Raw genomic sequence first — 16,917 nt, 5'->3', positions numbered from 1 at the left:
ATTGTCTGTTTATATGCCCCCTTTATTTATCCTACGGTTCTGACTTGTACACTGTAAGAACAGCCCATGTTCTGAATTCTATCGCTGTACATTTCAAGTGCTGAACAAATAGTTATATTGACTACGTCTGTCATTGCTTGCTCATTAATGTCTTAATCGAAATGACAGATTGTCTCTTATCTGCTTGTCATCCCCTTATGCCATAGTTTGTACATCTCAATTGTCAGTAGAAACCACATTTGTTTAAGCAAGTCAGCCATATCAGCTATGTTTTTTTTAAAACGGCAGTAAATGAGGCTGAATGAACTGTTTTGCTGCCAGACAAGGCTACGCTGAAAGCCAGGTGTAGCAGTGGTAAGGTGTTGGGACAGCTTTATGTAGGCCTTAACAGTTGGTAGGCACCGTTTGTCACAGTTGTAGTGCAATTAATGTATTGTTTAGTGGTGTGTAATGGCTTTGCTGGCATGCATCCCAAATGTTTTTATTTTGCCCCACCAATATTTACATGCTAAAATTCGACACTGTATAGGATAAATCAAATGCATTTAGAAACACAAAAACTATATAGGCTAAAGGTTACAAATTAGGGGGCATGATTTGTTAACATAATTGTAATCCAAACCCAACGTTCATTTACTAGTGACGCGCTGAGGTTCCAAACTCCGTTTTAGATGAGACTGACTTTATGACCAAAATTATTATATTTACAATTTCTAGTCAAATTTGACACTACAACACATGATTCCGACTCCTATCGATGCCATTTTCAAAGGGATTTGTTGGTTTTTAGGATGCAGTCGTATTCTAGACAGTGACGGCTTGCTGCTGAGTAAGGTAAACTCTACGGTTGCTCCTACAGCACCTCTTACTACTGAGACACGGGTGAATCTAGTCTTGTAATTCTTTCGCAGTACGCTGTAATAATGGCTAACCGTGACCACAGGACTCAAAATGGAAATTAATTGATCTAATCCATCAATTTGCCTGCTACTGCTTGTTTTTGCTCAGTAGCGCCCTTAGCTGTGCTGCCGCAACACCACGTGTTCGTGTAGTGGAGGATCTGGTTGTCGATGGCCATTGGTCAGGATCTCAGAACTGAAGTGAGAGGGATTCTGAACTTGTTAAGTGACCATCTGGTGAAAGGCAGATTATTAAAAAATGTGCTGTGTCTTTAAGAGTTGAGGAGCGAGACCTGGCAGTGAGGCCCTATGTTGAGCCCAACTTAATCATAGACTTGGAAAGGCTGCCAGATGTAGCACAGCAGCCCCTGCAAAACCAGGCATCGCTACTCACTCTGGTAGGCGTGAGACGAGGCTAGGTTTCAGTGCCTCACTCGATTCTACATCCGCAAGCACACAAACACAATTGGCAGAGAGGAGCATGCCTCATTCGGTGCTTTGAAGTTATGGAGTTGGACAACGCGGCCGAACTGGGGAGCTACAATGGTAAGGGCAACTTGTTAAATCAAGCAGACAACCTGTTGAGTTCTGCTTCTGTCCCCGTGGCAATGGGAGCTTTGAGATCAGCAAGATCGGCTGTTCTCTTTGTGCTTCATTTTCACTCATTTCCAGATTGGAGTTCTAGTGAAGTGGGGTTGTTTGCTGTTGATGCAGATTGCATGTGGAATTCCTATGAATCAAATGTTTTGTTCGAGTAGACAGAGCAGATGCCGGGGGGTTACTAATACTGTAATCAAGAGGATGTTTGATATTACTAGGAATAATTCTTAGTCCATGTGAATGCTTTAGTCAAAAAAAAGTGAGTGGACACTTTTTGCTTATAATGCTGTCTGTAACAAGAGATTCATATAAATATTATTCTGTCTCAGAATAAATTCAAGCAATCTGTGTTTAACTGGATTTCCACTCTGTACTCTGTGGGCTGAATGACCCATACAAATCTGGTTATGCGTCTTCTAAAGAATAGCATGAATATTGTGTAAAGTGCGCAGCACCGTTTCAAGTGTGAGGACGTGTAGGAGTCGTTGCATTTTTGAGAAGGGAGAAGTAATTGTTTGGCTTGAAAGCTTGTACATGTATAACATTTTCAGGAGAACAACTGTTCAATGAACGGTTGAGGATAAATACTACTTTGTATTAAATACCGATCAACTTAGTGTGGCTTTAGTTCCAACATGAGTCCAGGTTAGAATATTTCCAGAGCCACACTTGGCTGACTTGGATTTATTCCGTTTTATTAGCCGGGCTCTGTGCCACAAACAGTTGTCACGAGAATACCATACCAAAACCACTGTTTGGCCCAACCTTCCTTGGAAATATTAAAATCCCACAACTATCTGCTTCATCCAATTTGAAGTAATTGTCTATCTACAGTACACACTCTAGTATGGGTTAGAATAGCCATCCATCCTGATGCTCAGACGGTCTTCCTCTAGTGTAAACATTGTCTGGGTTCCAAACAACCCTTGATGCACCAGTAATCTAGACACCTCTTTGTTCATGACTGCCAGGTAAGCTTTTTTTGTGTGACTGCCAATGAATTCATGTCAGTTCCCTGATCTGATCAACACATTTTCTTATACTGTTCTTTAGTACGTTAGCGTTTGAATGAGTTTGGGAGACATCAGCCTATTTTTCTATTTAACATGCCCCATGGTTAATGTGAATGCATATTTTTGCATTTCTAGCTTCACGAGCATGCAATGTTGTGGTGTGATGAATAATTCATTTTATTAGCACTTGCAGGAGTCACTGTCAGTACGAGAATATCCTTGCGAACAGTCTAGAAAGATACTCGTATGGGCCTTTTTGATGACTACTATGGCTGAAAAACACAATCATAAATTCCTCCTCAAATGTGAAATATCGATATCAACAGTCAATTTTTACATAATGCTATCTCATCGTTCTCTAAAGTATCCAGAACTATTTGTTTTGTTAACACTGTAAGGGATTACATGCTCCAGACAGCCTGCATTAGCCCTAGATGTACCACAAGGAGTTAGCATAATCCTGATGACATATCAAAATTGACAATCTGCTTTAGCATGAAATTAGAGTCAACATTTTAATGCTGTGTTGCAATGACGAGTTGACGATTGCCTAGAGATGGGACAATAAAGCGAAAATTATCGATACCAATCACTTATCGCAGGCATTTTGCTGATATTGTTCTTTACGATAAATAGCCTATACTACAGAAATGGGAAGTTTGAAATTAAATAAGTTTGCTAATAATATTACTTAATTAATATTGAGTGATTGTTAAAATGGTACAATTGATGGCTACAACCATTAAATGTAAGTCGTTTAAAGGGTAATAAAAACAAAGGTGTACATTAACGTTATAAACATGTTGTTCTGTTTATCATTATCGCGGCAATCTGTCCATATTGTCGAGCTCTACAATAGCCTATGATGAATTTGTTATTTTAGTTTGAGAGATGATATCAAACTTTATTTGTCACATGCGCGAAATACACAATTTCACCTTACCGTGAAATGCTTACTCACAAGCCCTTAACTCTTCTTGAACTGCACTGTTGGTTAAGGAAATATTTACCAAATAATCTAAAGTAAAAAAACAACACACAAAAAATAACAATAACGAGGCTATACACAGGGAGTACCGGTACCGAGTCAATGTGCAGGTTAGTTGAGGTAATTTGAACATGTAGGTAGGGGTGAAGTGACTATGCATAGATAATAAACAGCGAGTAGCAGCAGTGTACAAAACAAATGGAGGGGGGTGTCAATGTAATAGTCCGGTGGCCATTTAGATTTTATTGTTCAGCAGTCTTATGGATTGGGGGTAGAAACTGTTGAGGGTAGGAGCCTTTTGGTCCTAGACTTGGCGCTCTGGTACTACTTGCCGTGTGGTAGCAGAGAAATCAGTCTATGGCTTGGTTGATTGGAGTGTCTGACAATTTGTTGGGCTTTCCTCTGACCCCACCTATTATATCGGTCCTGGATGTCAGGAAGCTTGGCCCTGGTGATATACGGGGCTGTACGCACTACCCTCTGTAGTGCCTTGCAGTCAGATGCCGAGCAGTTGCCATACCAGGCGGTGATGCAACCGGTCAGGATGCTCTCGATGGTGCAGCTGAGGATCTGGATCTTAACTATTGTTGGGGAAGCCTAACACATTTTTGGGAGAGGTTCTCTTCTGCACAGTTGAACCGATCCAGTAAATGTGGAGGAGGAGTTAAGACGGTGTGTCGTCTTGTTAACGTCCAAAAGCGGAAGTTGCGTCACAGGCTCTCTTTAATTTCCCCTGAAAACAGGATGCATACGGTTGTTTACCGGCCCCGCAGAGGGTACTGTTGGGGAGAAAGAACAGATGTACATACCTCAGTGGCATTACACTTGGGTCCCATCTGTTGTTCATCTTGTCATTTAGATGTCTCCCTAGTAACCAAAGTTGTCATGTTCACTGCCAACATTTAGATACAGGATGTCTTACAAGACGAAAACCAAAGAACCTAACCACTCAGGCGTATTGCAAACATAATCAAAAAAGTATAAAATTGTAATGTGTTGTATGGCGGCTTACAAAAATCTCCCATGTTTTAACTTTTTTTTTAATGCAAGTTAACAAGTTTTTATCCCCTCTTACATGGAAGGAAATGTCTGCTCGGGATGAGTCCTCCCTCCAGATTGAACAATTATTCCAGTGACCAAAAACACATAGATTTCTATTTGGTACAAAAACTATTTGCATGTTGTATCAATTACAATGCCCTCAAAAAACATGGTACGGCTTGCTAATGCCCTTTGAGTTAAAAATGGCAGTGAATCCCAGCAAGCTCTGAAATATAGTGTAAAAAAAAGATGAGGATTGTGGATGACATTTTATTGGGTTCCAGTCCATTTTCGCCCTCTTGAAAAGAAAACCGCTTGAATTTAATGGGATGACTGACTGACTGAACAATGGTGCACTTCTTTTTGACTCAACTTTGTGGGAGTTGAACTGCGTAGATGCATTACGTATCTAGCTTTAAACTGACAGATGTTACATTTGAACCTGTTTTTAGTCTATATTTTGCGATGGTATATTTTGTGTTTCTAAATCCACGTGGTTTATCCTGTACTGTTGTGAAAGCATGTTTGACATGAAGGCTAGCTGACATCTGCTCTTCCCATGTTACGAAGGTGAAAAGATGAGGCTGCCACTTCTCATTTTTATCGTCATTCTTCGGCTTGTCTTTGAATCAAGTAACAAGTCTAAGCTGTCGTTGCTCATGCTATGTGCTTCTGTGGTTTTACTTTGGCACTTCAATTCACCTTGAAGGCAAGGGAGTGATTCGAGAGATTTTAATTTTCTATGAAATGTTTGCAGTAATGATAAGGGTTCTCTTCAGCGCAGTTGTATTAGAGCGGACTAACTGATTTTAGTTGTCAAATATAAAGTTTGACTAAATTATACTACAAGGTTTGACAAAATATTGCCCTTGGTGTGAAATATTTGACCTGTTGGACTGTTGAGCTTTCGAAGACGGATGGACGGACGGACGGGGGGGTAAACAAACATCCTTTTATACTATAGAGCTCGTGCTCCATCTTTGACATATTAACATGTAAAAGCATGTGGGCTTGTGACATTTGAAGTTCGAATTCCTTCGGCGAGGGCTCAGCTAGCCGTCATACGTCAGGGCAATTTGCTGACCTCACATGCTGCACACAAGTGTCTTTGTCTGTAAAAAAGCAGCTGTATAAATCCTCTGCCCAATCTTCTCTGTTTCTATAGTCCTCCGCTCAGGAAGTTCTGTCTCGCACAGCTTGTTAGGCCAATAGACTGGAGTGCACCATGCAGTGAGAGACAATGATAGACTTATAGCAATGGGCTGTAGACCAGGCGACGGCGTCAGACCAGAGATGCAGGCCAGTCCTTAGTCATTTTTCACCCTCCTATTTATACTCATTATACATGTTTTACTGGGCTTTTTTTGTCTTCAAGAGATCCAGGGCTGGAAGTATAATGCCCTATAGTTACTTAAAGCCCAGTGGATTGCTGGGATTAAAAATGTGAACGTTTATGAAAATGTTGCTGTCTGCAGTCAATAAACAATGTACAAGTTCAGACATACCAGTTGCAGTGACAGCATAGAAAGAAAATGATTATTTTACAAAAATTACCCCTCTTTGTGGACCATGAAGCTCCCTTGTTCAAGAGACTGGATAAAAAAAACTTCCCAAAAACAAGGGCATATTTTTTTTTAAAGCCCTGTATTATTATCAATCTTATGTAAGTGAAAAAATGATACATTTGACTGTGCCTCTTTTTAAAGGGTCAAGCCACAGTTGAAACAATAAAGTGTCATCACTGTTTTGGTAAAACGTAGAGGGGTGGGCCTGGAGGAATTATATAACCATTCTCAAATTCATAGACAGAGCTATGGACTGACCATCCATGATATCACAATCGCTTTAACCAGTATTTGAGGCTAGCACATTTGGTACCTTGGAAGTTGTGGGAACATATGTTTCTGGTTTGCCATTGGTTCTGGGAACGAAGCCATAAGTTTCCCGACCGGTAAAACTGAATGCTTTTTTAAACATTCTGAGAATGGAAGTGAACTTTTCTCCAGTTCCGGGAATGTACATTTTTAGGTTGCAGGGGGGTTCTGAGGAAGGTTCCCTAAACTATTTCCTGGGAGGTTTTATAAAAGTCCTGAGAATAGAAATGATAGGTTATTTGAAGGAAATTAAATGTTTTGAATATAATGTAAAGGTTATTTGGAGGTTTTTCTTAACTTTCACTGAATGTTTCAATAAGACTTAGCAGGTTTATTATCTTAGTTTGGGTTAAAGGTAAACATCACTTTTTTAACTTCATATTCAAAATCTCCAGTACCACCCCAACATCAACATATGTGAAAATGGCTATGTTTTGTAGTACAAAAAGATGTTTCCAATGACATCATCAACCAATTAGTAGGCAATGCCTACTCACAATTGGTAAAAATCGCATGAATAAGAAAACATAGAAACGCAGCATTTTCACATGTTGGGATGGGGCTGGAGACGATGAATATGAAGTTGAAAAATGTAGACTTTTCCCTTTAACTCCAAGCACAGATGGGACAAATGGAAATGAATTTGCTTAGGCATTAATCATGCAAACACATTTCTTTTTTTTTCATTTTGGCACGGTGTCATTGAGATTCAAACCTGTGATATTCTGTTCTCTGGCTATGGAATTAGTCCTCTGCTAGCAAGCCATGTTTTTTTTAAACTCCTACAAAGCTGTTCATTTTTGTTTATTAAAACAGACCCCATTTCAATGGAAACACTCATTAGGATCAGGAGTGGCCAATTAGTGGGCCAACACACCTAAATAGGCTTGGGTGGTATCCATATTCTCATACCTTCATATCAACCTTGTGCCATACCGGGATATTCTGTAATTGTCAACGGTGGGTGTAGCTGGTGCATGGAAGTCAGGTGCAGGAGAGCAGAGATGAGTGAACACGAAGCACTTTACTGAGGCAAATAGTAAGACCAGAACGCAACAGTGTCACCAAAACCAAATGCCCAAAATGAGCAAGGCAGCACAAAGTACTGCAAACAAAGTACAGGCTGCCACAAAACACAGGTAATACATAAAAGTTGGCGCTAACCAGCCGGAAGTGTGCCAATCTTGACAAATAAGCAATACCCCACACAGACATGGAGGGAACAGGGGGCTAAATACACATAGTAATTATGAGACGTAAACCAGGTGTGCAGGAAAACAAGACAAAACAAATGGAAAATGAAAGGTGGAGTGACAATGGCTAGAAGACCGGTGACGTCGACCGTCGAACGCCGCCCGAACAAGGAGAGGGACCGACTTCGGCGGAAGTCGTGATAGTAATACTGGCACTGAACATAAGGGGTGCAGTTTTTGAACCCCACAGCCTCTAATCCAAAGGTTAACAATGCTAACAAGTAGATGTAAAAATCCCATAGAGAATGCTAACGAGCGCTTTGCGAACATTTTGTACAGTCTCTGACCTAAACTATTTTCAGGACAGACATCACAGCTCAAAAAGTTAGAGAAGTATCAAAAAAATGATGCTACTCGCAGTTTGCTGCACGTACAAAACAAATATTAAACAGCAAGGATCTAGCTCTAGGAGGGGATTCTCTGCTGTTACCAAGCAAAACTTGATTTTGGATGAAGCTAACTAGCTACTAAATTAGCAAACCAAATGCACAACTGCAGAGAGCATTTGTCACATTTTAGACAGTTAAGTTATAACATATCCAGCTGGCGTGTGTGTGTGTATATATATTAGTATACTGCCCAAGCGTACACCTTAACACACTTAACAAGATAAAGGACAGAGTTTTGTTGTCACTGAGAACGGAATCTATTTTTTTTTTAAATAACGTTCAAAGAACGTTACTAATGTTTTTTTGTGGTTTTTAAGGAACATTTTCTTAATGTTCTGAGAACATGACTTGAAATAGAACCCAGAGGAAATCTGTCAAACATTATGCTGAAGTATTATAATTCCCACAGAAGAATGTTGCTTCTTAATGTTCTCTGAACTAGTACATTGCCAAAATTGAAATGAAATGTCACCATGTTAGACCTTTTTAAGATACATTCAGTTAAAGTAAGAAATATATATATATTTTGTGCTTATATATAAATGTGCTGAGAATCTTCCAAAGCCAATAAACTATCCTGCACCATTCCCAGAAAGTTATGGGAAGGTTGTATGCAAAACAACCATATGACAATCACATTCTCACAAAACTCTTAAACATATGGTTCTCAGACTGTTAAGTGCTAGCTGGGTATACAGTGTTTGTTTACATGTACTTCTTACAAACATTGGAGTAAAACAAGTTTATATTTTGGGTTCTGATGGGGTTCAACAGTTAAACTATATTTCTAAGTTATATTATACATACACTATACTGTGTATATACACAAAAGTATGTGGACAGTCCTTCAAATTAGTGGATTAGACTATTTCAGCCACAACCATTGTTGACAGGTGTATAAAATTGAGCACACAGCCCTGCCATCTCCATAGACATTGGCAGTAGAATGGCCTTACTGAAGAGCTCTGTGACTTTCAACAAGGCACCTTCATAGGATACCACCTTTCCAACAAGACAGTTCGTCAAATTTCTGCCCTGCTAGAGATGCCCCGGTCAACTGTAAGTGCTGTTGTTGCTGTTAGACATTTATACTTCACATTAACGGCTCAGCTGCGAAGTGGTAGGCCACACTAGCTCACAGAATGGGACCGCCGACTACTGAAGCGCATAGCACCTAAAAATCGTCTGTCCTCGGTTGTAACACTCACTACCGTGTTCCAAACTGCCTTTGGAAGCAACGTCAGCCCAAAAACTGTTTGCCGCCATTGGACTCTGGATCAGTGGAAACACGTTCTCTGAGGTGATGAATCACGCTTCACCATCTGGCAGTCCGACAGACGAATCTGGGTTTGGTGGATGCCAGAAGAACGCTAGCTGCCCCAATGCATAGTGCCAACTGTAAAGTTTGGTGGATGAGGAATAATGGTCTGGGACTATTTTTCATGGTCTGGGCTAGGACCCTTAGTTTCAGCGAAGGGAAATCTTAACGCTACAGCATACAATGACATTCTAGACTGTTCTGAGCTTCCAACTTTGTGGCAACCGTATGGGGAAGGCCCTTTTCTGTTTCAACATGACAATGCCCCGTGCACAGATGTCCATACAGAAATGGTTTGTCGAGATTGGTATGGAAGAACTTGACTGGCCTGCACGGAGCCCTGACCTCAACCCCTTCGAAACCTTTCAGATGAATTGGAACGCTGACTGCGAGCCAGGTCTAATCGCCCAACATCAGTGCCTAACCTCACTAATGCTCTTGTTGCCTCACTAGTCCCTGCAGAAATGTTCCAACATCTAGTGGAAAGCCTTCGCAGAAGAGTGGAGGCTGTTATAGCAGCAAAGGTGGGACCAACTCTATATTAATGCCCATGATTTTAGAATGAGGTGCAGGTGTCCACATACTTTTGGTAATGTATTGTATCAATAATTTAGAAGTCCAAATATTGCCCCTTTTTACTGGTACTTTAGAGAGGGACTTCAGGTCCAGGGTCAGCTTGGGCCTACTCACTCTATACTCTATACTCTGTCCTCTGATTGGCTCTTCTAAGCCAGGAATGTAGCTCCCGGCAGCATTTGTTCCCCTGAATGCCACAGAGGGAGAGAGTATTTCTGTAACCCAGTACCCAAACAGCTCCCGAATAGAAAAATGCCTTTTCTTTACTCTTGAAAGAGGGAGGGACAGAACTCGGAGAAGCAATCTTGACTTTGTCATGGGTACTCCTGTGACTGCCTCTGAGTTGAGAGGAGGGGAAATGGCATGGGACATTTTGGATTGCTCCAATTTACTATTCAACTTTCAGAGGAAGTCGCTCTCTCTTCCTTTTGAAGTGAGAAATTAGAAAAAGTCCTCTGAAGTTTTCCTTCATCTCAACCATACACTTCTCACGTGTGATCTTTTGCAAAAACAAAAATCTCAGGCCATGAGTGCGAAAGGTTCTCATTTCTTTGTGTTCTTTGTGGGAGACGGACATGCGTTGCAGTGAAATCCACAGGTGCTGTACTGTGCATTCCAACCACAACTCCAGAGTCGGCAAGGCTTCTAAATGCTTTGTTTTCCAATCTAGTTTACCGCCGTTGTAATGCCAGTATAGAAATGACAGCAGGTTGCTCTTCGATCATGCCAAGTTGTGACTTCACCACCCATAAGTCACCAAAAGTGAACTTCTTCTTTGCAGTATGTTTTGTATAATCCTCCATCAGTAGTCACATTTCAATACTCTGAAACAAGCCACAGAAATGTGGCAAGGCTGTAAGAGCCCGTGAACTTTAGTGAAACCATGGGGAATGAGGATTGTTTTTTTTACATTTATTTTTTTGCTGTTGTGCTGTGTTGAAGTGCGTTTCTCTTAAATGTTTTTCAAATTTGGTTGGTTGCTGTATGTACCTGACAACCTATCTAGTGATTTGTGTGTTTAGAATTTTGTGTCTCTTGACTGCTCTCATCAATGTACACTGGCTCAGAATCACAGTTCTCTACCAGTTTACTACCAACTGGCTCGAGAAGGTGCCTCCAGAGAGAAAGCACACCACTGCTTATTATCCTCCCATCAGGGCATTATTTCCGCAAACTTTTTCCACCCTGGGTTTTAGAATAATCCATTACTAAACTCACTCACTCCTAGAATCTTCTCTGTGCTCAAACAGAAAGCTAGAAATGTAGCTTAGATGATAAGTTAAAGGAAATTCACCCATTTTGAATGTTATTGTTTTTGTGCATCTGAGCAATGTTCTATTGATTCCTGGGATGTTTTCACGTTTATCTGAGCTAATCGCCAAATACAGTATCATGCCCTGACCTTAGATCCTATTAATTCTCTATATGGTTAGGTCAGAGTGTGACCAGAGTGTAACTAGGGTGGGCAATCTGTTCCCCATACCAAGCCTCCAGTTACAATCCATGGCACAAAGCCTCCAGTGACGATCCGGAGGCTCCGCGGGCCGGAGCCTCCGGCGGCGACGATGCCCACCCGGACCCTCCCCTATAGGTTCAGGTTTGCGGCCGGAATCCGCACCTTCGGGGTGTACTGTCACGCCCTGACCTTAGAGATCCTTTTTATTCTCTATTTGGTTAGGTCAGGGTGTGACTAGGGTGGGCAATCTATGTATTCTATTTCTTTGTTGGCCGGGAATGGTTCCCAATCAGAGGCAGCTGTCTATCTTTGTCTCTGATAGGGGATCATACTTAGGTAGCCTTTTTCCACCTGTAGTTTGTGGGATCTTGTTTTTGGTACTGTGCTGTTTAGCCCTACTAGACGTTACGTAACTTTTTTTTTTCTTTTTCCGGTGTTCATTTAATAAATTAAAATGTACGCCTACCACGCTGCACCTTGGTCCGATCCTTCCATCGACGAACGTAACATACAGCCAGTATGACGAGTTTTGCATCATATGCTCGGGAATTTGGGGAACGTTTCAGAAATGTTGCAACCCTAATCTTTACATGTAGACACACCGTCAGCATGCTAATGATAAGATTTCTAATCCAGATGAAGGCTTTGACTATCTTTTCATTCTAAAACAACCATCTGTGATGAGTGTAGCTAGAATACCATCAATGTTAATCTGAAGATTTTAAGATAAAGATTGTGCTGTGAATAGGTTGTTCCACAGGATTAATATAGGAACATTTAATGCAATGTTGTGTATAATGCCTGATTCTGTCTGGCTCTGACGTAAAGGCTGATTTGGTGTGGGAAGTTAGCTGCTTCAGTAGGTGACAGACCCAATGTTAGTCCTGGCAAATGGAGTCCTCAGATTTTTTGGATGTTGTACTGTAGGTGTTCATTGTTTTTTAACAATTTTTTTAAAAATTAAATAAAGTTTTAACACGAGAAAAAGGAATGAAAACCAATGGAGAGTGAGCACAAGGCCTGGAATTTGCACTGAAGCGCAAGCAAAGTTTTCGTTGGCCAGAGCTTGGTGGAGTAATAAACTGATCACTGGAGTTTAGAATAATCCTTAATTTGGTATCGCCTAATTAGATTTGAGTATAACGATATCCTTCACTGTAATGGTGAAGATCAGTCTCAAGTAGAACCATCTTGGATTTGAAAGCCAACAGTTTGGCTTTCTGAGGGTATATCTCTACTGCATGTATTTTGGATGATTTACAGGCTAATTTCTCACATTGACCATACTCGACTACTAAAAAGATTGGAACAGCATGCAGACTCAAGTAGGTCACCCAGAAGACAATTTCTGCAGCATGGCATGAAACACCTCTGTCTATATTTCTGGCCTGGCCTCTGCTTTAAACGATGACTGCTTTTGGAACACAAATGATTTGATCAAACTCCAGAGATTAGTTTTGTTTTTGGAAGAGCAAAGTTGTGGAGCATTCAGGGCCCCCAGGCTTTTCACGGAGAAGCCTTTCACGGCAGCAGTGGGCAGGCAGGAGGGAGCAGCACTGGGTTTGAAGGAGCATACCAGACTGAGGGGTGGGTGACTGAGTGTATGTGACATGTTTAAGAGGGCTAGAATTCCAAAGGGGTTTGATCCTATTACAGCTGTATTGCCATCCTCTCCAGGGGCATGAATTGCATTTATGAAGGGGGGAAAAAACAAACCAACTGAAAGATGTCCCTGTCAAGGCGTCATGTGTCCTCTAAACTGCTTGCAGCATGGCAGGGATTTTTTTAGGGGCTGGAGGTTGTTGGAACATTCTTTAAGGGATGCATGTTAGGGAGATTACAAATATAATTGTTTTCCTTAATTGTTTTTGAGTATGAACATGTATTTGTGCAGCATTTTTTATGTATAAACACTAGACAGTACACACAGTAGCTTATTACTGCAGTATTGGCCATATACATGGAGTGTACAAAACATATTTTGGTATTGTCCATATGTAGCTAATTTTTGGACACAGGTCCAGGAATGGCTGAAGAATTGCAACATTTTCCTAGAACTAGCACTACAGATAGTAATACTGGGTGATTTGAAAAGCCATAGTCAATCAATCAATAATATAATAATTATTTTAGCAAAAATATTATTTTTAATTTACAATCTGTAGAAGCTATGAGAATAGGAAGGTTCAATTCGTTTGAAGCATCACAGCACAGTTGAAAAATATATGGCAAGTAGAAATCCGAAATGGATGATGTTGAGAGACAGATGGGAGGGGTTGAGTGGAGCTGAAGGGTGGAACTAATAACAAGATAAACAATGTAAAACATACGGGATCTGTAAAATGTATATAGGTTCGGGAACTTTTGTGAAATAGCATAGTTACAAATAGAAGTCATCAAACTGGATGGACATCAGAAATAGAGGAATGACTAAGAACAAACCAGAGAGAACTATTGTAAAGTAGACTGTGTCTGTAGAGTATGTATAAGATGTATGGATTGAAGGTAGAAGCAGAAGTGTTTATTAGTTTACTCCAATTGGGGGATCGGTGGAAGGGTTTGCGGGGAATAATAATAAAGGTATAAAAAAAGTGTATGTCTATATAGGTATAGGTATGTGTATGTGTGTGTATATATGTGTATATATATATATGTGTATATATGTGTATATATATAAAAAATATATATACAAAAAAATATGGGGGATTGGAAATGATGCAGACAATTACATTGGAAGCAACATTCTTTCTGCAATATTAAGCTGATCCACCCTCTTAAAGGAAAACAAAAAAAACATTAAGAACACTTCCTAATATTGTGTTGCACTACCCCCCCTCCATCCCCTCCCCTCCCATTTCTCAGTGAAGCCTGCTAGGCTACTTCAGTTTTATAGCTGTGCTTAATATGAGCAACTGAGAAATAAATATACAACACTTATTTCACTCCATGCATCAACCACTGTTTGAGTTTGCTCTTGCTGGGAGACAGGTGATATTCCACCCAAACTCTATATGCCACGGGCTCTCCAACCCTGTTCCTGGAGCTACCCAGTGCTTAATTTGGGAAACCAAGTGAAATCTTTTCGGGAACATTGATAGTAACATGATTTTACAAAAAAAAACATATTTCACTAAACTGTTGACGGCCAGCCTCTGCACGCCCAAGGAAGGAATAACGGCGAGATAGGAGATGGAAACGCATGGTGGTGGATATTCGGTATTGCTAAAGGTAATGTGCCACCCAATTCATTCTGAAAATATAAAACTTTCCCTACTCAAAATCAAATACAAATTCACTATAATTGTAGGCTACCTATAAGCCACTCTGCACAAGCAATGAACCAACAGCATCGCCTAGGGCTTTACGTTCTCTCCCAGACTCATGGATAGACATTTTGGAGCCTAGGATAAGGTAATGAGTCTACCCAGTATGCATAATAATACAGTCCACACTCAAAGACGATTACTCTAATTTATTTATAATTTTGGAGAATAGGCTAGCCGCTAGACCAATTATGTACCAAAGACATCTTAAATCATTTTAGTTTTTTGTTTTTCTGCCATGCGTAATATGTGGTAGGCTATGTATTGTATAAGGCAGAATCATAACTGTATAAAACATTTTACAAAATTCTGTCTTGTCTCAAGCCTATACTTATGTATAAGGTCTAATATGTGTATGGGTGTTTTGTATTAATCATCACCTTAGAAAGCACTGTCCATTTCATTGTGACAATGACCATGTTTTACAATCAGTTTCAACTTGCTTTTGGACTTTTTTTTTTCAAATTGATCATTACAGTGAGGTGAGTTTTAAAAGCAGGTACTGTTTTGATTGTCTGAGTTTTGTATTTTTATTTTGTTGATTTGCCTTGATTTCAGAGTGAGCAGAGGGACAATAGAGCCCTGCGTACCAGACCATTAGAATCTGATGGTCATTAGCAAGTTGGGTACTAACAAAGCATGTCTAGAGTGTATAAAAGGAGATTACCATGACTCAATGGTCACCTGGAATTTTACTGTGGTCGTGATTAGTGACTGCCGGTGTCGTGGTAAAACAGTCGCCGCAACAGCCCTAACCATAACCCATTCAAAGGCACTTAAATATTTTGTCTTGTCAATTCACCCACTGAATGGCGTACACACAATCCATAGCTGTGTTCGAATACTCATATTAACCGCAATAACGGACTATTTGTGAAATGAATTGAGTATATTGTATGCTTATTGGTCACAATATGGATATAGTTAGTATGCCAAAAGTTCCCTGATGTCGTACTAAATTCACCAGAATACTACGTATACATGAAGTGGACACTATTTCCATGCTTTTAGGGCCCATTGGGCAATTCTTGTGAAAACGGGCGTGGCTTCACCATGTTTTCAGATTTGAAGAAAATGTCGGAAAATATGCAGCCAAAGTCCGAAGAAAATGGAAAACAAATTCTTTGCTTTAACTAATTATGAAACATTTTAAGAAAATGTTAAGCAATGTAATGACTTTTCAAATAAGTTACGTTACACGTTCTATTGGCTGACAATTTGTTAGCTACGCTATCCTTACGAACCGCATCGCATTACAGCAGTAGGTACCGGTATGTTAGCTAGCTACCTAATGTTATTTGGCTACTAATACATCGAACTTGCCAGGCAGTATTATTAACTATATGCTTTCTAACTACCCAACGTTTATTGACTAAATCATTCTTAGCTAAGCGGTATAGTTGTTGTGCGTTTCAATGGACATTGTTCATTCTGGCTATCTACTTTGATTTCAGAGCACTCTCGCGCAGGATAACAGATTAATTTCCGAATGCTCAACACACGTTGAATATGGCTAGTAAACGTTGGCAAAAAAAGCGTAATTAAATAGTTGCCAGCAGCACAGGGACAGTCACCAGCATTCTAAATAACATGAACACAGACTAACCAGCACTGCTAGGGCGAGTAAAATGGTAAGAGTGAGGTTCTCAGTCTCATTTGTGTCTAGAAGTAGCTAGCCAACGTTAGCCAGTTAGCTTGGGTGCTTGACTGTCGTTGAACGCTCGCTCTACTCAACCCTACTCCTCGGCCAAAGTGTCCAGTGTGCGCTCTGAATGCTCCGAATTTATGAACGGACAATTCGACAACTCTGGATTTATGAACGCCCAGAGCGCACTCTGGTACTCCAGATAGAATTTAGGAACACAACTGAAATCGTTAAATGTTTAACTAGTCATTTGCTATGCTAACAAGCTAGCATGAGGTTGCACAGCAACTGCATCAACTTCCGGTAGACAGGCGAAGCTCTAGTACACTCAACTGAAACGATACCTTTCCTTTACAGTATACAAATATGCTGATACTATGTAGTATGTTAGCATGGGTATTTGAACACAGCTCTAGACTCAATTTTATTTTTCACATGCTGAATACAACCGGTGTAGACCTTACCGTGAAATGCTTATTTACAAGCCCTTAACTAACAATGCAGTTAAGAGAAATTAGAGTTAAGAAAATATTTACTGAATT

General features: G+C 40.3%; 1 protein-coding gene across 1 annotated transcript in view; it reads left to right on the top strand.

The window, feature by feature from the left end:
• The first annotated feature begins 1,103 nt into the window (after window positions 1-1,103).
• LOC112263310 (disabled homolog 2-interacting protein) overlaps window positions 1,104-16,917 on the top strand; it is a 124,805-nt gene continuing 108,991 nt past the window's right edge. The window contains exon 1 of the mRNA XM_024439426.2: window positions 1,104-1,445. Within this exon, the coding sequence (XP_024295194.2) occupies window positions 1,406-1,445 (40 nt within the window). The 5' untranslated portion in view covers window positions 1,104-1,405. The remainder of the gene's footprint in view (window positions 1,446-16,917) is intronic.

Source organism: Oncorhynchus tshawytscha, linkage group LG12, assembly GCF_018296145.1.
Source record: "Oncorhynchus tshawytscha isolate Ot180627B linkage group LG12, Otsh_v2.0, whole genome shotgun sequence".
Lineage (NCBI taxonomy): Eukaryota > Metazoa > Chordata > Actinopteri > Salmoniformes > Salmonidae > Oncorhynchus > Oncorhynchus tshawytscha.
This window is presented reverse-complemented; position numbering and strand designations above follow the sequence as displayed.